This window comes from Cervus canadensis, chromosome 23, assembly GCF_019320065.1.
Source record: "Cervus canadensis isolate Bull #8, Minnesota chromosome 23, ASM1932006v1, whole genome shotgun sequence".
NCBI lineage: Eukaryota > Metazoa > Chordata > Mammalia > Artiodactyla > Cervidae > Cervus > Cervus canadensis.
This window is the reverse complement of record NC_057408.1, coordinates 4,901,453-4,928,770: the sequence shown is the minus strand read 5'-3', so window position 1 is coordinate 4,928,770 and position 27,318 is coordinate 4,901,453. Positions and strand designations below refer to the sequence as shown.

At 49.7% G+C, this 27,318-nt stretch overlaps 1 protein-coding gene across 2 annotated transcripts; it reads right to left on the bottom strand.

Annotated features, from left to right (window-relative positions):
• Window positions 1-26,706, bottom strand: LIPG (lipase G, endothelial type). Of its 2 annotated transcripts, none has more exons than XM_043444343.1 (10): window positions 26,197-26,706; window positions 20,886-21,067; window positions 19,059-19,238; window positions 17,036-17,147; window positions 11,802-12,023; window positions 9,789-10,031; window positions 8,777-8,897; window positions 7,600-7,818; window positions 3,923-4,027; window positions 1-1,732 (listed from the first exon to the last, which is right to left on the bottom strand). In XM_043444343.1, the coding sequence occupies exons 3-10, from the start codon at window positions 19,236-19,238 to the stop codon at window positions 1,711-1,713; spliced, it is 1,224 nt and encodes a 407-aa protein (XP_043300278.1). In that variant the 5' UTR covers window positions 20,886-21,067; window positions 26,197-26,706; the 3' UTR covers window positions 1-1,710. The 2 variants fall into 2 exon arrangements, with proteins under 2 accessions (XP_043300278.1, XP_043300277.1); XM_043444342.1 differs by lacking the exon at window positions 26,197-26,706 and adding an exon at window positions 24,775-25,237.
• Between the last annotated feature and the right edge of the window lie 612 nt (window positions 26,707-27,318).

The following is a 27,318-nucleotide window of genomic DNA, read 5'->3' as shown; positions in this document are numbered from 1 at the left end:
TGGAGAAGGGCATGGCAACCCACTCCAGTATTCTTGCCTGGAGAATCCCATGGACAGAGGAGCCTGGCGGGCTACAGTCCATGGGGTCACAAAGAGTCAGACACGACTGAGCAGCTAACACTAACACTTAAAAACCTAAGTACAGAGAAAATAGCTCTCCCCCCAACTCCACCTGCCATCACAACGCCTTCCAAATAATATTCATCCATAAAAATCCCAACCACTTGGCACAGTTGTCCTCCTAGTTCTCTATTAATAAAAGGGTTTAGGGTTTCATGGATGGCTCTGAAAAACCTTCCTTGTTTGTCACGTCCGGGGCATGTTGGTGGGAAATGGCCGTAGGAGAACTCGTGAAGTTGTAGAGATGTGCATACCACGGGCTTTGGCTCCAGGAAGTCTGGGTCTTCACCGGGCTCCACTAGCAACCTGATATATAATTCTAGGCCCGTGGCTGAACCTCACTAAGCCTTGGTTTTGTAACATAGAGATAATAGTAGCTGCCCTGCTCACCTTCTGTTATGAGTCTGTAATTAAGTGATGCATGTTTAAATCTTTTGAAAATTACAAAAGGGTTCCTCAGATATCATGTATATTCATTCAGATCAAGATCTAGAAGCGGGGGCTTTTCAAAGAAGTTCGGCAAAGAAAGGGCACTGGTGTTTGAACCAGATAATTCAAGAAGGAACAAGGATGGTGTTAACCACATCTTGGCATCTGCTGTGTGCTGGTGTGCATATGAACAGACATGTGTAATCCCCTCCCATCTTCCTACACAGAAGAGATTTTGCCAATCGTATCCAGCAATTGGTCACCATTCTGTCCCCAAGACGCATGGTGACACTCTGCTGGTGACCAAAGATGTCACTCTGAAGGAGGATGCATGACCACGAAGGAGAAATAGGTAGAAACCACTTGAAGCCTCAAGGTCCCCAGCTCTTACATCCTATAAACCCTCAGTGCCCCTCGTGCATAGTCATGGATCATCTAAACTGGCAGAAGTCTAGACATCCCAAACCCATTAGGCTTCAAATGAGGAGAGGGTCTGCAGAAATTTACTAAGGTGTCTACTGCCACCTGCTAACTATCAGTGCTTAGCAAATATTTGTCCAGTCAAAAAATGAGCAATGGAAAAAATAAGAAAGCCAATGATGTGTGCTTTAGAGAGGAAGTTGGGGAGCAGGACGGAATAAAATATAACTGGGATATATTACTAGTTACCCATTGAACCCCAAGAGTGAGAGGCTCTGCACCTCCCAGACCTACTCTCCCCTCCCTGGGCGAACAAAGTCCCAGGTCCTGACACCAGCCAGCTTCCAGCAGAAAGACCTCTCACTCAAGTCAGGTTGAGGTCAGTCAGCGGACAGCCTTCCACACAGAGATGCTCAGAGCCCGTGACCCTCATCAGGTGAAGCACAGGCTCATGCAGTCACTGAGAAACCAGCCTGGTGGGCGCAGAGGTTGGGGCACCAGCCCTTTGCTCACAGACCTGGAGAGACAGCAGTCCAAGAGCAGCAGTGGGGCAAGCAGACACGGCGGTGTGCGGTCCCCTCTGGTGAGAAGTCCCAGCCTTCCCGGGAGGCACAGAGCTGGCCCCGCGAGCGGGCTCCTCCCAGTGCTCCGGGGACAGGGCCAAGCCGGGTTCTCCCATCAGGTGGCTCCTCTGCGGTAACGTCCCTCCACGTGCTTGGAAGTCGGGTGGGCGGGGGGCCCTCAGAGATGCTCCACAGTTGGACTGAAAGAAACCACGTGGGAGCGGAGTTGTTAGTTGGCTTCACAGCTATGCACCTCCGCTTACCACAAGACCAAGCTTTCTTCCACTCCTCTCCGCCTGTTTTACCTTCTTCCCTTTCAGAACAAACCTGAGTGCTCCTTCCTCCCCCTCCCCCAGGAAGCCACAGAGCCAATTTGAGAAGCACCACATCAGAGCCCACTCTGGGTTCCTCGCTCCCTACACCTCAGTGCTGACACCTGCATATTTAGCAGAATCATCACCTTCAGCATGCACATATATGTGTGCACACACGCGCGCGCACACGCACACACATGTAACCGCAGGGAGAATGGCCAAGTCCTCTTTGCTTTGCTCTAAAAACACAGGAGAGCCTGCAGTATGATAGGAAAGGGGCAGAGTCAAGAGATCTTGGTTCTAGTCTCAGCTACACGAACGCACTATGGAGCCTCAGTCTCCTTCTTTGTGAACAGATGAACCGCATTCATAGCCGGAGAGAGACTACTGAAGGTGTAAGACAAGTCCAGAGATGTCACCACTTCCTGGCGTTAATTTATTACTGGGGATCCTGTTGTTTTCTATTCCTCTGAGGGCAAAGGAAAGGACAACTTGTTTCCTCAAGGAGATATTTTAAGAGAATTATGGCATTCTCAACTGTTAGGAAGTTCTGGAGTGGGAAAAAAAGTATGTCAGAATAGCAATCAGAATAGTAATCCTTCCCGGGTGTGCAATTTACATGGCTGTTCCAAGAATCGGTGAAGTTGAAATGTGTGGAAGCACTTGGAAAGGTATAAATTTAAATACAGACATGAAGAATTAAAATTACTATCATAGCAGAAAATCTAACAAGCCTACTCTAGACTGAGTCTCTTAATTAAAGGAGCAGTTTTCTGGATGCCACAAGTCCTGCGAGCTCCAAGGTTGTGGTCATGCTGATGCTCCTGAACAGAAGACAGAGCAGCCAGGATGTAGCTCAACCCTCAGGGCTGGCAGAAAGCTGATCACAGGGGGATCCCAGCATGGGTGCAGCTGCTTGATGACTGATACCCAGATGGAGGCGAAGTGACTCATCTGAGCAAGTGGAACCTGCATGCTCAAGAAAGAACACAGGCTTTTGAGTGAACCAACAGCTTCAAATCCTCACTCTGTTGTCACCAACTGGGGGACTTGGAAAGAGTGACCTAACCTCCCTGAGTCTCAGGTCCCCCAGCTGTCCACAAGGTTAACAGCACCAGCATTGTGGACTTGATCAAAGTAGATGAGATGCTGTATGGAAGCATGAACGCAGGGTGGGCGCATCTACATGCTGGGTAGCGTTGTAATTTAGTACCTCTGAATGGACCAGGAGTTGGGACCTGAGTGGGGGGGGCGTCTCCCTCCTGCTCAGGAGGCATTTAGGCTCAGAGGGTGTATGACTGAGGCCCCCCTCTGAATGGACCCACTGCCTCATACCACAGAATCAGCCTTCCTCAATTCTGAAATAATGAGACTCCAGCTCGGGGCAAGAGGGACACCGAAGCAAGAGGACCCCTTTGTCTGATTCAGCGACGTGCACAGTGAGCGTTCCTGCTTCTCAGGAAGGGAGAAAGTTGGACTTCCCTGGTGGTCCAGTGATTAGGACTCCACGCTTCCAATGCAGGGGTCACAGGCTTGATCCCTGGTTGGGAAACTAAGATCCCATATGCCTCATGGTCAGAAAAGAGAAAGGGGGAGAGTTGCCTACTTATATCCACTCACACCAAACTGGGTCCCAGAAAATCTTAAAAGGGGAGCAAGCCTTGTGCTTTTCCCTTACTCCCCCCAACACCCCACTCCACCCAGGTGCCCAGAAGGCAACCAGGAGCCCTGGAACTTCCCATGGCCCTGATCTCTACACAGAAGTTCAATCTAAGATGGCAACCTGGGTACCAAGCTTGGGGACTTAGTCACTGAAAGACCTCATTCCAGCAGGACCACGGCTGTGACACCCACAGGGTGAAGCAGAACAAGAGGCAAAGAGACATTCACAGCATCCAACTTCCTGTTGCACTGATTCATCTATCTCCTTCCAGGCAGAAGGTCGGCCTCATAAAGGAAGGGACATTCCTTGGCTTCTGTTGGCTTCTATGTCCCAAGTGCCCAGATGCACATCCAGCCTACACCTAGGGACCTGTCAACAAGCACTGCATGAACCTCTGAGAACATCCTGCTTACCTGGTTTCATTTTTCATTCTCCAGCCATCCCGACACTTGTGAAACCAGAGCTCTTGGCCAGGCGATATAAGAGTGTTCTCAAGATCTTCTGCACAAAAAGTCAATCTAGAAGGAAAAAGAAACTTCTGATGTAACCAAAGCTCCAGAGATAGGGACACGGCTGTGCATCAGCCATACAGTACTTTCTGGATCCAAGGCAGATGGAGTAAGAAGAAAAGAGAAGTTTTCATCTCACCCATCCTGACTCAAGGCCCTTCAGAACTCCCCACCGCTGCTACAAGCACACCAAGAGGGTCTCACTTGGATATCTCCCATGATTCGGCTCATGCAGCCTTTAATCACACCCCTTCCATCTTCTTCCCTCTGTCTGTCCAAACGGCCACCTGGCTTCCAAGGCATAACCTCTCTGAAGCCTCCCTGACTGCTCGAGACCTTACTAAGCTAACCCTCTGTTGACTTCCCAATTTAATGAATTGGCACATCCCTAGTATAAATGTTGTTTTTGTTACTGTCGTTACTTCTTATGGCACAGAGTTAATAGCGAAGGTATTATCTCATTTTATTTAGCACATTATATCCTGCCTTGAATAGCTGTGGATTCCTGTATCTGTAGTGTACTATAAACTCCTTGAGTGAAGGAACTCAAGGTCTCTCCAGCATGGTGTCCAGAAATACCCACTGACAAGCATAACTGGAACTCAGTTGTGAGTCAATAGAAAAGATTCAGGAAGTAGACAACAAAGATCACAGGAAGAATCAGTAGTCTTAAAACTATTTCAACTATAACGTACAACCCAACTTCTAGCCCACCAGCCTTGGTGATGTGTGGTCAACGTGACCCCATGGCCTGTAAATCTGACCATGATGCTTACCAGTAGGACAAAAGTCACATTTTGAACAGTCTTCTGAACCTTTACCAGGAAACCCAAACAGTCCATAAACACCCATTACACTCAATCAGAAAATACAAATGAAAACACCTGTAGGTGACCAAGTCACACCCAATGAAATGGCAAGAATATTCACCAAAGGAGGGGGGAAAAGAGAACTTTTTCTCATTGGTTGAGATGAAAAATTAGTCCAAGCACTTTGGAAAGGGATTGATATCCAGTTCAGTTGGTAAATACATATACTATAACCCAGTGATTTAATATGCCCCCAAGAAGCCTGTGGGCTTCCTGGGTAGCTCAGCCTGTAAAGAATCTGCCTACAATGCAGGAGACCCAGGTTTGATTCCTGGGCTGGGAAGATCCCCTGGAGGAGGGATAGGCTACCCTCTCCAGTATTCTTGGGCTTCCCTGGTGGCTTAGACAGTTTAGAATCTCCCTGCAATGCGGGAGACCTGGGTTTGACCCCTGGGTTGGAAAGATCCCCTGGAGAAGGGAAAGACTATCCACTCCAGTATTCTTGCCTGAAGAATCCCCATGGACAAAGGAGCCTGGAGGGCTACAGTCCACGGGGTTGCAGAGTCACACATGACTGATTGACTAAGCACAGGACAGCACAGGAAGCCCTAATACATGTGCACAAGGAAAACATCCCAGGATGGCCATCTCAGCACTGCTTACGGCTGCAAGAAAGTAACAACGTAAATATGCAGCAGGACAATAGTGAAACCATTGTTTGTACAATGATGGCTTGCATACAGGAGTTAAACATGAATGATGCTCAGTCCTTCAGTCATGTTTGACTCTTGGCGACCCCATGGACCGTAGCTTGCCAGGATCCTCTGTCCATGAGATTTTTTAGGCAAGAATACCGTAATAGGTTACCTTTTCCTTCTCCAGGGGATCTTCCCAACCCAGGAATCAAACCCATGTCTCCTGCAGCTCCTGCCTTGACCACTGAGCCACCTGGAAAGCCTAAACATGAATAGATGGGATTGATATGTGTTGGATAAATTTCATAAACTATGTTGAATGGAGAAAAGCAACTTTGAGAGGAATATGTCCACTCATGTAAACTTCAGAAGCAACCAAAACAATTCTACAGGTTGCACACAGATACAAACAGAAGTAGTGAAGGTATAAACATCATGAAGAGGGAAATGCTAACATGTGTTAATGTTGGAAGATGAGTACAATTGGCTTGAAAGGGCAGGAGTCAGGCAGCAGAGGGGCTTCTGCTCCATCTGTAATGTTTTACTTTTTAAAATCTCATATGTGAAACCAATATGGAAAATGGTTCACATTTGTTAAGTCTCAGTGGTTTATTAAATTTGCTTCCATCTTTCAGGACTTCCCTGATGGTCCAGGGGTTAAGTCTCCACGTTTCCACTGCATGGGGCACAGGTTCGATCCTTGGTGGGGGAACTAACATCCTGCATGCTGGGCAATGTGGCCAAAAAGGAAAGTACCAAAAATAAAAAATGATCACCTTTCAGCTGCCACACATCGGCATAGGCTGCACTTTCAAGCATCAAGAGAAGGACAAATACACACGATTATCTAGGCCACAGCCTTTGTGCTAATAGTTCCCCTCGGTGGGCACCCACCCCCACCACGCCCCAGTGCCCAGGTCTCTAGACCAGAATCACTCAGATGAGCGACCCAAGCCTCCACCCCTGCATGGGCAAGATGCCCTGTAGGTGATGGACAGAAATGAGACACTTGAAGAACTGTAGTGGAGAAAATGCCAGAAGAAGTAAAGAGAGTGGAACCTGCTTCCCATCGACCCAAGGCTGGCAGTGACCTCCCAGAGGCTGGTTGAAGGGTCTGGCCAAGGAAACCCTCCTCTCTTGACAAATGTCTTCCAGGCTTCCTAGCTCCCACTTAGCCAGAAGCTACTCAGAAAGTCAAGGCACATTTCAGGGGCTGATTTAGGTGTGGATTTTTCATGTTAGGCTTGGTTAACAGACATGGGGAAACTGCCAGCTGGCGTAGCACAGAGGAATCTCTGTTGTTTGATGTTAGGGCCCCACCCACGTCCTGGAGTCAGAGCCTCCCAAGGAGGAATAGAATCATCTGAAGATAGGATGTCAGGGAAGCCGGGACCCCCACAGACCTCATGCAACTTCTGGTTGTACAGACCCCAGAGCAAACAGATTAACAAGGCAGCACTCCTGATCCAGTGATTAAGAATCTGTGCTTCCACTGCAAGAGGCACAGGTTTGATCCCCAGTTGGGGAACTAGGATCCCACATGCTACCCACATGGTGCAGCCAAAAAAAAAGTACTTGAACTCATACTATGGCATATTAAACAATATTAAAACCAAACAAGGCAGCTCCATAAAGCGCCCTGTCCAGGAGAAGCCCCCTTCCTCCAGGCCAGCACAGGGCTTGGCAAACGCAACAAGGGCTGGGTTCCAGCTTCCACTTGCCCACCTGTCTCAGCCCAGGGCCTGTGACCAGGGCACAAGCGGCACAAATTGATCCAGAATTCAGTCTTCCTTGCAAAGCGTTTGTGGTTTTGCCCACGTGCTTTGGATAGGAAAAGATGGAAGGTGCACACTTGCAGGAGGAAATGACAACCCACTCCAGTGTTCTTGCTCAGAGAATGCCATGGACAAAGGAGCCTGGTAGGCTACGGCCCATAGGGTCGCAAAGGGTCAGACACGACTGAAGCGGCTTAACACGCCCTTAGCACACTCACTTAGCCAAGGAAAGAACTCTGCAGTGGCACACACCCTCTGCTGACCATGGACACGGGACAGGAATGGGGTCATGAGGAGCTTACCTCCGCTGGGTTTCCCCAGACTTGACCCGGATGCGTCTGATATGCAGCTCCTGCTTGGAACTGCGGGGCTGAGTCAGGTAGCTGCGAAGTTCCTTCCACAGGTTGTACCAGGACTGAGACTTGCCCTCCCACGTAAGTTTGATCTTCAGGAGGTCTCCCAAGTCCTCCTCGGTGTAGACCAGGAAGGTGTTAGTGGCATTCAGCCCAATCTGCTCCACCCTGCAAGGGGACAGGAAAGCTGGTCTTCGTCCCCTACCACCTGGAGACTGTGGCACCGTGTGGGTTGACACAGTGACAGCCCTTGCCTCTCATGGATGGGAGAGAAATGCACAAGAGGCCCCCTTGCCACACCCTCCACGTCCCAGCAGCAGGACCAGCATGGAAGCTCAGCTGTGCCCCATACAAGCAGAGAGCTAACATCACCCACAGCACCCCAGCTTCCTATCCAATGCTCAAGAATCTGAGCATCTCATCATGTAGGCAACTTCCTGGGGTGGGGGGTGGGGGGGGTGGGGAACAACAGAACCAGGAAAGAACAGAAATGAGAAAAGTGCAAAGAAGTCACATCCTCATTCAGAGACATCTCATCCCCTCAGCCCATGGGCATCCATCTCCCCTGGGAACTCCCAGCTCCTCCTGTCTGTCCCTCTCACTCAGCACCTAGGGAAGCCTGCCTCTCCCCATCTGTGTGCATGAGTTTGTGTACACAAGTCTGGTTCCCCTGGCTCAGCCCTCAGCCCTGAGAGCAAGTACTCTGATTGCATTCCTTGGCAATTCCAGCATTACTCAGCAAGGCACTTTGCACCTTACAAGTGCTCAACAGGTCTACACTGATTACCATGTGCCCCTCCCACAGATAATGGGAAACGGGCCACAGATGACATGCATTAGGTTCCAAATTTCCTAAAGCCCCGGGAATCAGGTGTTGTCTGAATGAAACAGCAGTTTCTGCCCAGCTGATCCAGCAGATTCTCACGCTGCTGATTCATCCCAGGAGCTTCCCTCCCAGAAATGTTGTGAGCCCATGGCTCGGGGGAGAGAGTGAAGCAGGAGGGAGGAACCACCCAGCACCTCCCCGGCACGCAGACTCACTCCCCTGCAAGTGCTCACATGCCCCTACGCACTCTCTCCCACTTGTTCTCTGTCCTGCACCCAGCAAAGAAAATCCATGACTTACATTTCCAAAGGCAGAACCTGGGAGTCGGCGTTGGTGCCATAAAGGGTGACATAAAAGGTGGGTTCCATTTCTCCCGTGTTCTTGTAGCTGAAGACATGGATTTTCATCTGATAATGATAAACTGCAGAGATAGCAGAACAAAGACATTTGTGAGCCTCGCTTGTCATCTTAGGACACCCAGACCCAAAGTGAGTCACCCACCAAAGTCAGTTTTTAGGGACTGACATCCTTTTGGTCCAGCCCAACCTCTAACCTCCTCTGATCTCATTCTCTCCAATGGCCTAAGAGGTCACTGCAGTATAGAAGAAGGAGCCCTCCTTGATGACCTGGAGAGGTGGGATGGATGGGGCGGGAGGGAGGTTCAAGAGGGAGATATATAAGTATATCCTGCCTTGATTAGGATATTTAAGTATATATATATATATATATATATATATATATATATATATATATAGCTGATGCACTAACACAGTATGGTAAAGCAATTATCTCCCCAATTAAAAATTTTAATAAAAGGAAGAAGGAGCCCTGAGCTTGGGGTTTGGGAGAACTTTGGGGGACTCTGACCTAGATACTTTTGAGCTGTGTGACCTTGAATTAAGGAACAAGGTATTAACCTCTTGAACCTCAATTTTCTCATATGTAATATATATAATACCCACAAAACCTTTTAGTTGTATAACATGTTATAAAAATGTAAGCTATCATTTCAATTCCCTGTTGGGCCTATCTCTGATCATTTTGATAATCAAATGAGAAAACAAATATGAAAAGCTAAATGCAAGATAGAATTTTTAAGTTATTGATATTGCTATCATAGAGTGATAATTCACAACACCAAAGGAGCCCCCATCATTTACTTTTAAAGATTTAACTTTCCTAGGGCATGCACAATATAATCTGGTTTGCAATGATGTGATCAAACTGCAGGATGTGCCTGTTATATAGCATGGTATTTGGAAGGAGGGAAAAGGTCCTTTCCCAGGGCAATGAGGGCAGGGATGAAGGTTACCTCTGAAAGGCATGCCCGCCCGGGTTTTTAGGTACATTTTGCTGTTTCTCTTGTTCCTTGTTTTCTTGGCATTGTAGCCAATGCTATTACAACGGTTCTTCCGGCAGCTGAGACAGATTCCCTTTTTGAAGCGGTTGGAGTCCGTGCACTGGAATGCAAAGCTTGGCTTGTCCTGATTCACCAGAGAGTCGACAAAAAGGTGTACTGCCCGCTCATGCTCGCATTTCAGCACCTCTGCGATCGCTGGGAAAGAGGGAGATGGAGACCCTCAGGACTGAGCTGCTCCTTGGTGATCTGCCTGCTCCGTCAGTAAGGACTCCCGCGTCAGTTATCACTACTTTTCATGCTGCTATTCATATGCTTCTTTGTGTCATTCTTAACACACACTGTGCTCTCTTTAGAACTGAAGGCTAGTCCTGCCACTGAACTGCTTGCCCTCCAGGTAGGAAGACCGCACCGATACACACCAAGGAATAAAGAGCAAGGGAGTACATAGCACAAGCCTTATACAGGGTGATGGAGACCAGTTGTGCAGGAGGAGTCACTAGGTCCTGAGGGAGTTGTGTGGTCACAAAATACTGGAAATGGATCCGATGCTAAACATCATCTAGTCCCTGGCTCAGCAAACTACACCTTGCAGGCTGGGCCCATTTTTTGTCAAGTTTTATTGGAACACAGCCACACTCGTTCATTTGCCTGTTGTCTCTGGCTGCTTCCACACTATGGGAGCAGAGCAGAGTTTTGAAACAAAGAGACTGCATGGCTTGCAAAGCTGAAGATACTTACTAACTGACTCTCTAAGAAAATGTTTGGCAACCTCATTCTAGTCCAGTTCTTTCAATTACAGATGATGGGGCCCTTAAAGCTGAAGTCATTTGCTCAGGGTCACAGAGCCAATTGGTTGCGAAGTTAGGAGCATAATTTGAATTTTTCTGACCCAGAGTAATCATTATTTCTTGCAACCAGAGGCTAAAGCTGATAGTTCTAGTAAATTCTGGGACCTTCAGAAACATTTGGCAAAGCTTCCCCTTTCCTTCCTCATTAACATCACCAGACTTAAAAAATGCCTAATCACTTGAGGCAGGGCTGCACTCCCCTTGCATAAACCCCCAAGGCCCACAGGGCCTCCTTGGATGTTACAGAACACCTTGGGAGAGGTCGACCTAAGACTGAGTGACAGAGTGGGACATACAAAGAGCAGAGCATCAGAGTAAAGAGAGTCAACTTGTGCCAAGACTCAGAAATCCAAAAAGACAGGATGCAAGGCAGTGAGCAAATGAGAAACCTAGCCCATCAGTTTCAGCAGCAAATTCAGTTCCACCCAAGACTGCTGGGAATAGGCTTAGGCATTCAGGAAGACAGACTTGTTAGTGAGTGAGGAAGAGTCTTGATTTTACTTCTTTAAAATGTTACAAAAAACTTAAATTATGGTGCATCCATGCTAAAGAATATTATACAGCCTTTAGAAAGAAAAAAGGTAAATAGATGGGTGTACTCTGATGTCTAAGAATGTCCATAATGTATATTAAGACTGAAAAAGCAAAGCTGCAGGACAACGTGATTTTGAAAAGTACCACATGCACACACGCGCACACACACACAAATAAATTTGCAAAGCAAAAAGCCTGGAAGGATACACACAACATATCTATATTGGCTACCTCTGGAGAATAAAAATAAGAGTGGGTGTGGGAGATGAGGGGGTATTTTTACTTCTTGCTTTAGGCAATTCTATAATGCTTGATTTTTTTCCCCAACAAATATGTATTCCTTTTGTTATAAAAAGAATAACAATAATAACTATGACCTCAAAGCATAAGACAGCAGACCAGAGACCATGGGAAGACTGTTAATAGGCTTGCAGGATGATGAACTGTAGGATAAACAGTGTTGAAGGGCCACTGCAGGGAGAAGAGGGAATGACGAAATGGATGTTGTCAGGAACAATAATAGCTCTGGCTGATTCAGGAAGAGATGCAATAATTGAGTCAAAAGAAAAATTAAGGAACTCACTTCCATATGCAATCGACCCCAAGACATCGTTGAGTCCACAGCCCGGCTGGAAGTCACCCCCGTTGGGGTAGATGTCGATATGACCCACAGGCATCTGAATGCCGATGCTCAAGCCAAAGGAGCGCGTGTAGGTATGCAGGACATCCACGAAGTCTGCATCGTCAGGGGACAGCCTCTTGTGGATGTCCGCCCCTTCAAACAAGGGCCCAGCAGGATCCAAACCTATGGCAGAAGGGGAGCCAAGATGGGATGTGTCAGGTGCGCTGAGACCTACTGGATAGCTGAGTCTGCGAGCGCAGAATGAAGACGTCCACACCCTGGGAATCTTGCACGGTGTGGTGCCTGCCATATAGGAATGCTGGCTTTCTTATCAAGACTCCACCTGACTCAATAAACTGGTCACGAGGTTCAACCAACACGTGGATCCAAGGAGCCACACACTGTCAGAACCGAAGCAGTTCTGGAAAGAACTTGGGCTGGCTGAAACCAAGCCATTCCTCCCACTTATTCTGCCACCAAGAGCCTTCCACAACCTTGATCTTAGCAAAAGTTTGACAGAATAACTGAGCTACCTATATCTTCGAGAGGGAAGACTCAGTCTCCCCAGACTGAGCTATCTGCATCTGGACTTCCTCTTCCTCTTCCGTTAGTTATGAGTCGGGTGCAACAGAAACATACTGAGCATCCGTATCTCAGGCTTCCAGAATCCCTCCCTTCTGCAGGCACAAGCAGAAAACCCTTCGCCTGCAACCCTTCTGTATCAAACAAACAAGCAGCACTGCAGAGAGCCCTGGTTCTCACATTTAAATCAGCACAAATATCTGTGGGGAGCTTCTTACAAATTCAGGTTCCACTGCGTAACTATGAAAAACTCTGGAAGGACACACAGGTCCCAGATTTCCTGTGTGTATGTGTGTTGGGGGAGAGGGTAGGGCAGGTAACCATGAAGATAGTGGCAACAATAGAGACAATTTCACCGTCTTTTATAGTATCTGGGACCACATGACTATAAAGGGTTTCCCAGATGGTGCTAGTAATAAGGAACTGCCTGCCAATGCAAGAGATGTAAGAGACGTGGGTTTGATCCCTGGGTTGGGAATATCTCCTGGAGGAGGGCACAGCAACCCACTCCAGTATTCTTGCCTGGAGGATGCCAACAACAGAGGAGCCTGGCGGGCCACAGTCTATCGGGTTGCAATCAGACATGATCGAGGTGACTTAGCACACATGCACATGAATGTGAAACTATTCCAAAATAGAATTAGCAAGGCATAAAATGCAGATTCCCTGACCTCCAAGAGATTCTGATTGGTAGGTCTAGTGTAGAACCCAGAAAGAGAGGCTTATTCCCCAGGTGATCCTAAAACTAAGCGTTCTGTGGACCAGATTTTGGAAAAAAAAAACTTCTCCCATGCTTTAGTACCATCTAGAAAATGAAATCTTAATGTCTTCATTCATATAGTTCATGTGTGATATTAAGAGAGTAAGTGCTTGTCAATGTAAATACTAGCTACTATTACCAAATAATTATGGGAGCTGAATTCACCCTAGCCTAGAAAGTTCTTCGTTTGCCCTATACACAGAAAGAGAGCAAGCGAGAGAGAGAAAGGACCTGGAGAAAGCAAAGAAAAGATTGTGTGCCACTGGGGAAGGTTTGTTTAGTCTAGAATGGTGGTTCTCAACTGGGAAGGGTTTTGCTCTCAGGGGGATCCCTGGCTGTGTCAGGAGGCATCTTTGTTTGTCAAAATTGAGGAAGAAGAGAGAAGCTGCTGGCATCTAGTGAGGAGAGGCCAAGGATGCCGATACACATCCTACAAGGCACAGGTCAGCTCCCACACAAACACTGTCTGGCCCCAAGTGTGAATAGTGCTGAGGCTGAGAAGCCTGGATCTAGAGTAACACCAAGGTAGGGAGGAGAATGACCGAGAATAGAGCTGTGAAAGCAGGAGATGGGTGATAGAACCCTGTTCCCCAGACCCCAGAGCACTGGAACCAGGAAGCACGTAGTGAGGCTTGTGGAGGGCGATTTTTGGAGAAACGAAAGGCAGAGCTGTGGTTCAGAGTGGATAGCAAACCTGTGGGACTTACTACTCATGAGAACTGGTAATAACTGAAACTCTAAATAGTTTCCAAGAGAAGTTTAGAAAAATGTATGAATGACAGAGGCAGAAAGAGAGCCCAGGCTGCCTGGGGGCTCCTCTCTAGCCCAGGACCTAAAAGAAAGACGGCACAAAAGCAGCGGCCTCCCTGAGAAGCCCTCGATGACTCTTTTTAGCAACTGAACGGACCCAGTACTGACACAGGCGGCCTCTCCCTGCCTCTCACCATGTGCCCTGAAGAAGAAAAAGAAAGAAAGAAAGAAGAGAAACATTTTGCTTTGCAGCCAATAAGAGGGGGGCTTTTGCATCAGTGAACAAAAGTCTCCACCAGACAGTCAGCGCCATGGAAACCAAGCTGGGCCAGGGGAATGCCGCTGGCTGATGGGGCTTCTCGAAAGGCCGGCTGGCTGGCAGGCCGAGCCTTCGCCTCCCCAGACTGACCCTGCCTGACACGTAGCCAAGGCCCACAAACCCTGCAGGACATTTGCACAATTTATTTAGCTAGGAGTGGGAGGGTGAATGCATCCAGTCCAAAAAGAGAAGATGGAGAAGCACCCCTCCTTCCATTCAGTCAGACTCCCCCAAAGGTGCCCTGTCCAGCAAATGGAACACACACCTGCACGCGTGTGCACACACACTCTTGTGCACACACATAATACCCAGGAAAACCTCTGCCTCCCGCCTGGCAGGAAACTATCACAACTACTGTTTCCCACCCAGCAGGAGACCGGCATCATGGCCCAGTGGTGAGGGGCAGGTCCAACGGCCTGGGTCTGAATCCCAGCTCTGCTATCAAGGTGTTAAATACTGGGCCCGTTATTTCAGCACGGAGTCCTAGTTTCCCCATCTGTAAAGTGAAGCCCAGAGAATTCTTTGGCTTGGATGCTAAATGGCTTACAGATGGCACAAAATATCGGTTACGCAGAGTACTTGACATTAGGTGGTATCTAGCCCACAGCCTGCAGGGTGGGCACTTAGTTCATATCTCTTGAATGAATGAACAAATCTGCTTGCTTCTTTCTTTATAAGTAACAAAATGCTAGTACAATTAGAAACATATGACCTCTTCCCTAGTGGATCACGGAATTCCCTCAGAAGCCTAAGAGGGTGAAACTGCAACAGACCCCAAGTCCACAGTTCTCTGATCCAAGCAAGACTGAGTTCAGGTACCCCTGCAGGCCCAGGCGAAGGACCCCTACTGGCCTCTGCGCAGCGGCCTCCCTGGCCTCTGGATCCACACAAGCTGCCGTCTCTGGTCCTCTTGCCTGTCAGGACCGCCCGGTTCCCAGGCCCATGGGGAGTCTGAGGGGTGAGGAGGGGGCATGCGCGGCAACATGCGTCAGGTCAGCCAAATGCCCCCTGAGGTGCTGCCTGGCAACTGCACAGAGGCCACTCCTTGTCATGTTCGCCCCGGTGCCCCGCTCCGCAGAGAGAGGCTGCAGAGAAGGGGCCGCGCTCAGGACAAGCTGGCCCCCACACTCCCCGCAGACAGCCCAGAACACTGATCAGCATTCTGCCCGAGAAGCCCGCATCTCAGCAGCTCCCACCCAGACAGGCAGGGGAAGGAACCGGAATGCTCTGACAAGCCCGATCCCACTTCAGATTCAGAGACAGGGAGAGGGAGGATCTGCCGTCTGTCTCCGTTGCCAAGGACACTGGCCCTGGCGCCCTGGCGGGGGCTGTGTGTGCTGCCTTTGCGCACAGCCGGCCGGGCTCCGCAACACCAGGCCTCTCCTGGGGGCGAGGAGGATGCGTGCAGACAATAGAACCCAGAGGCGCTCAAGGCCCATGAGCATCGCTCCAGCCCTGGGTTACTGAGCAGTCACGTGTGGCCACACTGCCCGTTGAACAGTTCAGGCCCCGCTGACTTGATAATCAAAAGTGAAGCTCTCAAGTTATGCTGGATCAAACAGTTGGATCGAAAGGAGTGTGTGTGTGTGTGTGTGTGTGTATGCGCGCGCGTGTGCGTATGTATGTATGTGCTCGTTAGACTTAAGCCCGGGGACGATGATTTGAGGAGGGCTACTATACCTCGCAAATGTGACTGCGTGCAGGATCTAGTTCCCTGACCAGGGATCAAACCCGTGCCCCCTGCAAGGGGAACAGAGTCTTAGCCACTGGACCACCAGGGAAGTCCCTGTATATAGTTTCAAATCTACCCTGCTGGCTTGTTGAAACTCTACCTTTACTAAATTATTCTTTAGTTAAGGACTCCCTTCTACCTGAGTCCTGTTTCAAAATGAATACACATTGCCAGGAAGGAAATGATTAACTATTTCCTTCTGGGTGACCAGTTGGGCCCTTAATGTGTTGGAGGTGTGGTGGAAGTAGGGAGGGAAAACTAACAAAAGAATGTAGGCAGGAGGACAAAAATTCAGGGCAACAAATTTGTCTCTGATTTTCTCCTAGAGGAAGCTCTGTGTTATGTGTTTCAGGGGCCCCCAAATTGGAGAGTCCTTCCCACTTTTCCCAATCACTAGATGATGTAAATATTTAAATCAAACTCTTACATCAGAAGGTCACCAATTCTGCCTATGGAATGTGTATCTCTCTGAATAAACTCACTTTCACTTAAAAAAAAAACTCACTAGGATGGAAAATTCAACTTTCTATTGCCAACCTGGGTACCACTATCAGAAAGGTCTCTTTAAGGACAAAGTTTAACCACACATTCTAAAGAGGTCACTATCACTAATAAATAACGCCAATCAAACACTGGAAAGAGGCTGTTGGTGAATGAAATAGAACTCGGAGGCAGAATTCAAACCACAACTCATTCCTTTCCCTTGAGCTCCTGACGCATGACAGAGAGACTAAAAGTGAGTGCCAGAGCTTGCAGGCCAGGCTTCACCCCAGGGCTGCCCTTGAGTCTCTTTAGCTGTCTGAGTGCTTCCTCACCTTTTGCACTAAACCAGTGGTTTTCCAAGCATGCTCCCTGGTGCTCGGGGAGCCAGAGCTTCCTCCAGAGAAGCGGAAGGCTCAAATAACAAAGTTAACACTACCCACACATACCCAGCTTTGACCAGAACATCCCTTCTATCTGCTTCATATATTGGAATCCTGCATAAGTTCAGTTTTCCAAGGGCTCTGGGAGGGAGCCCCAGGAGCAGCCCCGAGTGAGGGGGCCGCACTTACCCGTGATTCTGCCCACTGTGCCTTTCACGAAGTTGCCCACGTACCCAGCCACGTGAGCTCCAAGGCTGTAGCCGATCAAGTGAACATTCCCGAGAGAAAAGTCCTCCTTCCCCTGCAGAAAGTCACAGAAGGGTAGGGGTGAGGAGGGTGGTCCTGAGCCCACAGGTCGCCAGCAATTCAACCAGTCAGTCATGTCAGGGAGGGAACAGGGAGCCTGGAGGTGGCTGGTAGTGCCGGCAGGGCAACATGGATGGGACACAGCCAGGTAAGGGGAGCTGGAGAGGACTTGGGGGCACTTCAGTCATCACGCCCCAGGGACGGGGTGCAGGTGGTGACTAGCAGCTGCATACCTGAAAGTGAAAGTCGCTCAGTCATGTCCGACTCTTTGCGACCCCATGGACTATACAGTCCACGGAATTCTCCAGGCCAGAATACTGGAGTGGGTATCCTTTCCCTTCTCCAGGGGATCTTCCCAACCCAGGGATCGAACCCAGGTCTCCCGCATGGCAGGCGGATTCTTTAACAGCTCAGCCACAAGGGAAGCCCAAGAATACTGGAGTGGGTAGCCTATCGCTTCTCCATCAGATCTTCCCAGCCCAGGAATCGAACTGGGGTCTTTTGCACTGCAGGCAGATTCTTTACCAACTGAGCGATGAGGGTCCTTTCTCTACACGTTTCCAGCCGTGTCTAAGGAGGGGAGGGGTGGCAGTGTGGAGGTCAAAGCCACCGGACACACTGGAGACTAAGTGGCAGACACAGTCTGCAGCAGGGTGCTCCCTGTCCATTCTCTTAGGCCCAGGAGCTGCCCACCTCCTCGTCACCAGCCTGCCTGGGATCCCAGAGTCGAAGCATCAGACCTTGACAGGGAAGGCACTCGGTGATGGGGGTGAGGGGGCATTTGACCCCATGGCTCAGGAACCAAGCTCGACTAAACAACCTAAGCAGAGGACTGAGGACTCTTTGAGAATCCTGACCAGAATTTTGCCACAATTCATCAGATTTATGGGCCTCTAAAGGAAGGTCAGGTTGAAATTGCCCAGACAATTGAGTTACTCTGCCAGAATACTCCTGCCTCCCATTAAGTCCACTGAGCCCAGGCAAATCATTAACCTATAAAAGCAAATGTAAGACCTCAATGTCTGTTTCCCGTGTATATTTTATGCAAGGCATTAGACTGTATTTGTTTGGACCAACCCTCCCACCCTCAGCCCAGTCACCCCTCAGAATAAGAGCAGACCTCAGTAGGTAGTTAAGATTACAAGCTTCTGGGCTTCCCTGGTGGCTCAGTGGTAAAGAATCCACCTGCCAAGGCAGGAGACACGGGATCCATCCCTGATCTGGGAAGATCCCACACACGGAGCCACGAAGCCCATGTGCCACAACTAGCGAGTCTGTGCTCTAGAGCCTGGGAACCGCAACTACTGAGCCCATACGCTCCAACACCTGAAACCCAACAAGCTCCTCTGTCCATGGGATTTCCCAGGCGATAAAACTGGAGTGGGTAGTCATTTCTTCCTCCAAGGGATCTTCCCCACCCAGGGATCGAACCCACGTCTGCGGCCTTGCAGGCAGATTCATTACCACTGAGCCACCAGGGAAGCCTCCATAGGAGAAGCCGCCGCAATGAGAGGCCTGTGCACCGCCACTGAAGAGTAGCCCCTGCTCGCTGCAACTAGACAAGCACGTGCAGCCATGAAGACCCAACACAGCCGAAATTAATTAATTAAAAAAGTTTTTTAAAGATTACAAGCTTCTGAAAGGCATCAGCAAGTAATGACCCAGAAGGCAAATTTTCTTCCTTCAAGTAAAGCAATAGAAAAAATCCAGAAATGAGTCAATAATTAGAAAGCTTTCTAAAAGTTCCAGCTTCCAAAATATTTCAAGCAATACTTAATTCAGTAAAAATTTGAATCTCAAAGATATTCTTGGCTCACTGTAATAGTCTGATCTGTGTTTCCTAAAAGGGTCCAGATTCAAGATCCTTCTCAGAAAAGGAGATGATTCCCTTCAGTCCCATTGTTACCTGCAGCCAGTCGAGCATCTTGGCAATGCTGAGTCCCACATGCCTTGTGTTATTGACCGCATCTACATAAAGCTGGTGAGCCAGCGGGAGCCAGTCTACCACCACGACGTTGGCTCCTTTCTCTCTCGTCTGCAGGGCTGACACCAGTTTGTAGAGCCAGTTTTCAAACATGCCACTCATCTGCAGAGAAAACAGGAGTTTTTTAAAAAATTCTTTTTCTGGATTTGAAAAATGCAAACGAACATGGAATTCAGCTTCATGACCCTCTCCCCAGCCATGGAACAGTTACATTGGTCCCCAAGGCACCAACGCTTGCCCATGAGCGGGGCCGGCCACAGTCAGGATTGCTACGTGGGCGACTGTCTTCCATTGCCCTTGATGATGTCTCCAGTTTTCCCCATCGAAAATGTCCAAGCTGGTGTCCTGTGTGGCTGCCCCACTGACCAATAGGGCTGCAATGAGATACATGCTGGCGGCCATGCCGACCTGAGGTTAGCCCTGTCGCAGTCAGGCAAGTAAGTGACCTGGTCCAGCATTTAAAAGCAGCTGAGAAGGGTTGCCCTGGAGAATTAGTTACTTTCTCAGAGATGCAAGGAGATCCTGTCTCTTAGGCAAATGCCAAGTTAACAAACGACCCCTTCCCACAACCCATCTCTGCCATCCCTCTTGACCCCAGAGGAGGGAAGATCTGTTGCTGGAATCCCAAATTAGAACTCAGAGCACATTTCCCCCACAGAAACAAAGTGTAAATGGTGACTAGGTCCAGTTGTAAACCTATCCATGAGTGCATTATTAGATAAATAGATTTCCTGTGCCTGGCCTGGGAACCCAAAGGCCATTTACAATCTTGCTTCTATGGGAAACTGCTGTTCCAAGTTCCAAACAGATTACAAAGGAACTTTCTGGAATGCGTTTGTCAGTTGCAGGCCGTTTGTATTTGCATTTTGACAGGGGGGCCTTTAAAAGATCCAAATGCATGATTCTAATCATAGGCTGTGAGGTGAGGATGGACAGACTGGCCCTTAATGATCCCTTCGATTGCATTCGGTACACAGGTGTCTACATAACAGCCCCTAGCCAAGCCTGACCCCAACAGTGAGTGATAGACCTAAAGACCCAGCAAGCATGTAACGGATATGAATTTCTCATCATTAAGGGGAGGAACATTCCCTCCCAATTAGCCCTGGCAGAAACCTGCTCACTTAACAGTGCCATTTTCCTACAGACTGTCATTAGATGAATGGATAAATCCCTCGCTGGTCCAAAGCTTCTGAGGCCGAGCACTAAAGCCCTCTTTTTGTTGAAGTTTGTTATGGGCTTTTCGATGTGAATGGCTCAGTGAGGGCATAGAAAGACTCCAGTGCCTTTAAATGGAACCATCTCTATGCAAACAGGAGGGCACTGTGCCAACCAGGGCCAGTCAGCCAGGCCAGCTGGCTCCTCACAGACTCTCTGAGCCAGTCGAGTTGCTTCAGTTCAGCTGGGCTCTGGCAAGGGATGGCCCCCTGAGGCAGCGGTTGACCAATGTAATTAAGTGTAATTAGAGGGCCCCTTAAGAGCCAGTGGAGCTGGGCTACTGCCCTCGGAGAGCCACTTTCTGAAAGCCTGCTGCGTGCCAGCATTAAATGCCACCCTGCTGGAGTCCAGATTGCCCCCTCAGCGAAGTGCCCGTTACATTCTTCACAGCTGTCTGAAATACAAGCAGCCCACAAGAAAAGAGGGGGAGAAAGAGCGGAATCTGGAAGCACCAGTATGCTTTTTAATTGACCAAAACAAAGGAGACCAAATCCCGTGCAGAGTCGGAGAGCTACTTCCCCCCGGGCTCACCGTCCATCCGTGAATGATGAAAAAGGTCTTGGCTGTCACGTTGAAGCCACAGTCCTCTAAGGGCTGGCTGTGGCCAAGGGAGAGATCGCATCCTTCGTGCTCTGGGTCCTCCGAGGTGCGGAGGTTAAATCTCACAGGGGGTTTGGAGGCAGTCGGTACCACCCTGGATTTGTTGAACTCATCTGGGGAGAAAGAACAGAGTGTACGGGTAACTAGCAGGCCTGGGTGGTGAGAGCTCTGGGGTCCAGTTCTAGTTCACTCTCGAGCAAATTACTTAACCCTTCTGGGTTTCAGTGTTTACATCTGCTGAGTGTTTCCATCTCATCTGACAGAAGAGTTGCAAAGATGTTATAAAAGGCACACCTCACCAATATTTAAGAGTGTTCATTAGTCACTAGTATCAACTACTGTAGGGCTTCCTACTGTGGCCCAGAGGGTCTCCACAATGCAGGAGACCAGGGTTCCATCCCTGGGTTGAGAAAAGCCTCTGGAGGAGGGCATGGCAACCCACTCCAGTATTCTTGTCTGGGGAATCCCATGGATGAGGAGCCTGGCGGGCTACAGTCCATGGGGTCACAAAGAGTCAGATTCAACTAAGTGACTAACACACACAAACACACACACACATCAGTGACTGTGAATCTGAAGTAAGTAAGTCTCCCTTACATTTCTTCCTTCTTTCTAATCCAAATGAGCTCTCTTTCCTTCCCTCAAGTTACTAATTTCAGAGAACGGGTCCTCAGTTCTTCTCTTGAAATGCTTGGGACCACTTGCATTGCTGGAGAAGGAAATGGCAACCCACTCCAATATTCTTGCCTGGAAAATCCCATGGACAGAGGAGCTTGGTGGGCTACAGTCCATAGGATCTCAAAGAATCAGACACTACTGGGCAACTACACTTTCACACAGACTTGCATTTCAGAATTCAGAAATGTTCAGATTTTAAACAGGTATTATGATGTATATATATATAGCAAGACTATATATATATATATATACAGGGTTTGGGGCATTCCTCATTCATCAAACACACCAATAACATTTCTGTAAGGAAATACATGACTACTCATGGTCAAGGGCAAAAAAAAAAAAAAAAAAGAAAAATATTTTAAAGACTATCTTGGTTCAGGTCAGTTTTGGATGCCAAATGTGTAAGAATTCAGGTTAGGTAAGGCCAGGTCTTGCTGCTAAACAAGTTGCCAGTCAAATTTTTCAGTTTTGAAAGATTTTGGAAATGGAGGTAAGGAACTTTGGCCTTTTAAACACTGGGCTTCCCTGCTGCTCCCATGTCAATTCTGGCACTTACCCCAAACACCTCATGCACTCTCAGTGCTTCTTGCAGTACCAGACAGGTGCCAGACACCTTTTTACCTTATTAAATAAACTATTGAGGCCATAGAGAAGCTCGTAAGAGCAGCAAAACCTCTCCTTTCAGCTCCACCGTGCACACACACACACAGCACTATCTAGAAGATGGCCCTACTTCAAAACACAGCATATGTTACTGATGGTCCCAAGACCTTTTAACACTAGGTATTGTCATCATCAGGGCTTCCCACGGGGCACTAATGGTAAAGAGCTCACCAGCCAATGTAGAAAATAAGGGTTTGATCCCGGGGTCAGGAAGATCCCGTGGAGGAGCAACCCACTCCAGTATTCTTGCCTGGAGAATCCCAGGGACAGAGGAGCCTGGTGGGCTGCTGTCTATGGGGTCACACAGAGTCGGACACAACTGAAGCCTCTTAGCAGCAGCAGCCACCGCCCTGTTCTAATCATCCAGGATACCACCCCTGATAACAGGCTAGGAAATTAGACAATCAAACTGTCCAGTCACCCAGAAACCAAGGGAAAATGGACCAAATGACCATACCAGGAGTTTAATTATCCCAGAGTTAAAAAGAAAGAAAAACAAACAAACAAATGGAGTCGTGGAAAGAGAGACTAGAGTGGTAGAGGGGTTGGTGGTGAAGAGGCCAAGCGGGAGAACAATGTACCAGATGTAAAAAGGATAAGGTTCCAGAAAATGCAACTAAATACACATGAGCAGAACTCTGTCATTAAAGTAATGCACAGAAGCCCCAACTGGCAGAAATTTGAACCGTGGACATAATTTGTTCAAAATCGCCCAGTTTCCACCCAGATAGCCACTCGTAGAGACCAGATGGGAAGTCTAAGGAAAAGGCAGAGAGGGTCTGCTGGCTTCCCAGTACTGACTTGTGGATAAACCCACATAAGGTAAACATAAAAGGTTCACTTTAGCACCTGGCTCTCTCTGACCACACAGTTCTCTAGCTCATTTCTACTAATTCCAGCCCACGTCACCTCAGCCTCTGGGACTTCATAGTCATCCTTCATCCAGATGTCCCCAAGCTCATCCTCTCCTCCCCTCCAGTTCCTCGCTCAGAAGTCAGCTCCTCAGTGTGGGAAGTCTGGTTACAGACTAACGCTACACCACCTTCTCCCTCCAGCCCTCTGTCCCTTCCTTCTCTCCTTTATTTTGCTCCATAACACTGAGCACTATTTCTATGTTTTAAGTAGTTGACTGGTTATCTTCTCACCACTGAAATGCAAGATCCCTGGGGGTACGGGTTTACACCTGTTTGGTTCACTGCTGTATCCTCCTAAAAGCCTGCGTGCTCAGTTGCCCAGTTATGTCCAACTCTTTGGGATCCCATGGACTGTAGCCCACCAGGCTCCTCTGTCCATGGGGTTTTCCAGGCAAGAATATTGGAGTGGATTGTCATTTCCTCCTCCAGGGGATCTTCCTGACCCAGGATGGAACCCATGTTGCCTGTGGCTCCTGTGTTGGCAGGGAGATTCTTTACCACGGTGCCACCTGGGAAGCCCCACTCATGGGAGCGTTCCTGGCAAATAAAGACTTCTTTGAATGAAGGAAATAACCCCCAAATACTTAGAATCACAGAACATAGAAGTTGAAAGGAATGTTAGCATTTTACAAGAGAGGAACTAGAGATGCAACTTACTCTGGTTCAATTATACTAGAGTTGGGAACATGTTAAGTAATTTTTCCATTCATTCCGATTAACCCTCCTGCTCATACACAAGCAACTTGGACCAACATCATTTGACCCAATCTGCAGTTCATGGGGTCGCAAAGAGTTAGACACGACTGAGTGACTGAACTGAACTGAACAACAGGATAGTAGAAGATGAGCTAATAGGACATGGTTCAGGGGTTCCCCACTCTTCTCTGCTTAACCAATTGACCTGGTACTCCTGCAGGGTGACCCTTCCCTCGCTCCACCAGGGCATGCTTCCTCCAATAGAAGAGACTGAAAAAGAAAGGCTGGCAGCTGGAAGGAAGAGAGGTAGCAAGAGGAAGATCAAAGGCTGGAAAGACTGTTGGGGAGGAGGAGGAGGAGGCTGGCAGCCTGGGGTTCTCTGCACAAATTACCCACCAAATCCTCCCCAAAAGCGCTTCTTAAACCGGAGCCAGCTACCCTGACACCTTAACTTTCAAAGCATCTAGCCGAGATTAAAAAGAAGAGCGCCAGATGACAGAGCTCTTTCTAACAACCTTCTTGCCCCGAAAACCCGCAGGTTCAAAGAGGAGGGCAAGGTTAAAGAGCTGCTGGCAGCCAACTCTGCTGACTGGACAGCATCGATAAGGGTGCATATTAACGGCAAAGGGGTGGAGCCGGACAGAGCGCGGGCGAGCGCACCCGGCAGCCGGCCGGCTCTGGGATGCCCTGGTCAGAAGCGCCGAAGAACAAGTGAACTGCAAGACTAATTAGGAGGAGCGAATGGACAGCGCAGGCGGAAAGCAAGGACGATGCTGCAGGATTGAGGAAGAAGGGTGGGCAAGACAGAGGGCACCTGGGCCAGAAAAGAAATTGTGGGGGTGGTAATAAAAATAAGTGCACGTTACCTTGCAGCCGTCCCTCCGGACCACGGGGTGCGGGGTCTCCCGTGGCAAAGTAACAATAGGCGCTCCACAGGCAGAGCTGAAGAACGGTGTTTCTCATCCTCACCGCCCCCTCCCCGCACCCTCTTCTCCAAAATGGGACTGTTAAAAAGACTAAAAAAAGAAGAAGAAGAAGACAAAAACACCTCTCGAAGTTTCCAGCGGTCCAAGCCTGTAAGATCCCCAAGTGGGCAGCCCTCTCTCCAGCAGAGAGCGGTGGCCTTAGACAGCTGAAGGTGGAGAAGGTGGAAGATGAAAACTCGGCTAAACTCAGCCGCCGGGTGGTGGGGGGAATGTGAAGGGGCTTGAACCAGAACCAGATCTGCCCCCTCTCGTGCCGCCTGCCCAGGAAGCCAGGGCTCGCCACTGTCACCCAGCGAGCTCCCGGCGAGGTACTTTTTAAAAGTATTGGGAGTCATCTGATCCATCGCCAGATGGTTATTTGCATAATTTATTCCCGTCCCCGGACTCTGATTGGTCACACCTTCGCTGACGCCAGAACCAAAGACTCCCCAAAGTTTGAATGAAAGCGCCGCACACCCACCGCGTGGACGCTCCGCAAGCGCAGGCTTGTTGCCTCCCCAGCCTGCTCCCGGGGCAGCCGCGCTCTCATGACCCTACTTTTTCCCAGTGTCCACTCCCGGACCCAAGACTCTCTGCCACCCCCTGCAGCCCCAGGGGGATCGTTGCCCCTTAGCCCTGCTCCCTCTGCGATCGGGATCCCTGGAGAAGGAAGGTTGTCCTCTCCAAGACGCAAAGCCATCCGCGCGCGCGCAACGCTCTCTCCTCGCCCCGGGCCAACGGTCCGAATGGAGAAAAGACACGTGGTCACCCTGTGGTCCTTCTTTACTCCCTTTCCTGCTGCGAGCGAGGCCCGTGACAGGTGCAGACGGCGTGATCCGACAATAACCCGGCAGAGCTAAGAGGCTGCGGGCTGTAGCCTGGGTGTCAGGATCGCTCTGACCCCTCTCGGGGTGCTTGTTCGCCACTAGCTACAGAACTCAGAGCAAGCCACGCAACTCCCCCAAAGCCGTTCCTTCCTCCCCAGTACACCGGTGGTAACAGTTCCTGTCGCTTAGGGATGTTGCGGAAATTAAAAGATCCAGGATAATACCATCTGAGCTTCCCTGGTGGCTCAGCTGGTGAAGAATCTGCCCGCAATGTGGGAGACCGGGGTTCGATCCCTGGGTTGGGAAAGATCCCCTGGAAAAGGGCATGGCAACCCACTCCAGTATTCTTGCCTGGAGAATCCCATGGACGGAGGAGCCTGGTGGACTACAGCGCATGGGGTCGCAAAGAGTTGGACACGACTGAGCAACACACACACACAGGATAATACACACAGCGCTGCGCGCGGGGCCTGCCGCGTGGCAGGCGCTCTCATACCTGGGGCTGGAGGACTAGAGGGACGCCAGGCGACACTCCCCTAAGGAAACAATGAGCCAGGCTTGGGGATCTTAGCCTCTCAACCAGTGCCAGTTGTCGAGGCGGAGGCGCGCCACCCCTATCGAGGGGAATGAGGCAGCTTCTTCCTCTTCGTCCCCTTTTTGCCCTCCTCTTCTTCCCTTCATTGCGTGCGTCCTTGCTCCTCCGGCGGGTGCCGGCTCCAGCTCCGCGCCCGGAACCCCGCGACCGAAGGCGGCGACCGCCGCCCCCCACCCCCACCCCCCCGAGCCTGCATCTGGAGCAGGGGTCGGGGGCTGAGCCCGGGGCCCTCGGCAGCCCGCGGCCAGGAAGATTCCGTAGCGGCTACGCCTCCACAGCCCTCGGGAGCGCCGAGGAGGCAGGAGAGAGAAAGCGCCGCGGCAGGCTGCGCACCCCCATCCGCCTGCTTCCAGCCAGACTGCACCTTTGACCGCAAGTAACCCCGCGGAGGCCTGGAACCAGTCCCGCTCCTGCCGGCGGAGAGGAAAACCGCCGGAGCAGCCCCGCGCCCTTTCCTCGCCGGTGTTTGCGCCCCCGCCTGGGAGATCTGTGTGGGGAAACCAGGCTGGAGCAGCCGGTCCTGTTCCGACCTATCCTCGTTCCTTTTGTCGTTCCATTTGCCAGCGCCCAAGCGCGCTTCGTCCGTCCTGCGTTAGAATTCATTAACAAGAGGCAGGCCAGCTCTATTTTTTCAGTGTGAAACTCACTGGTCATGAGTACATGGTACCCCCAGAAATTCCACCCCCCCCACCCCGTTTTCTTAACGCTCTCCTTCTCCACTGGCAAACTATACAGACATAAGTCAGGTGTCATCTCCATTCTACAGATGGGAAAACTGAGTCAGAGGAACAGGCTGTAGCTCTGAAGCAAATCTCTGATAACCAGATCTTTCTCTTCTGCTCTTAGTTTGATTTAGCCAGCTGGCCTCTAAATAGGAACGTTTGGGAGCCAAGTCTCCATCTCTTGTCTGGTTGAGTCAGTAGGCAACCTGTGAGTCAAAAATCCCCTTCTCTGTTCTGAGTTACTCAAATCATAGCCCCTAGAACTTTAAGTGGACAATGTGGAGGGTGTGTCTTGGGGACC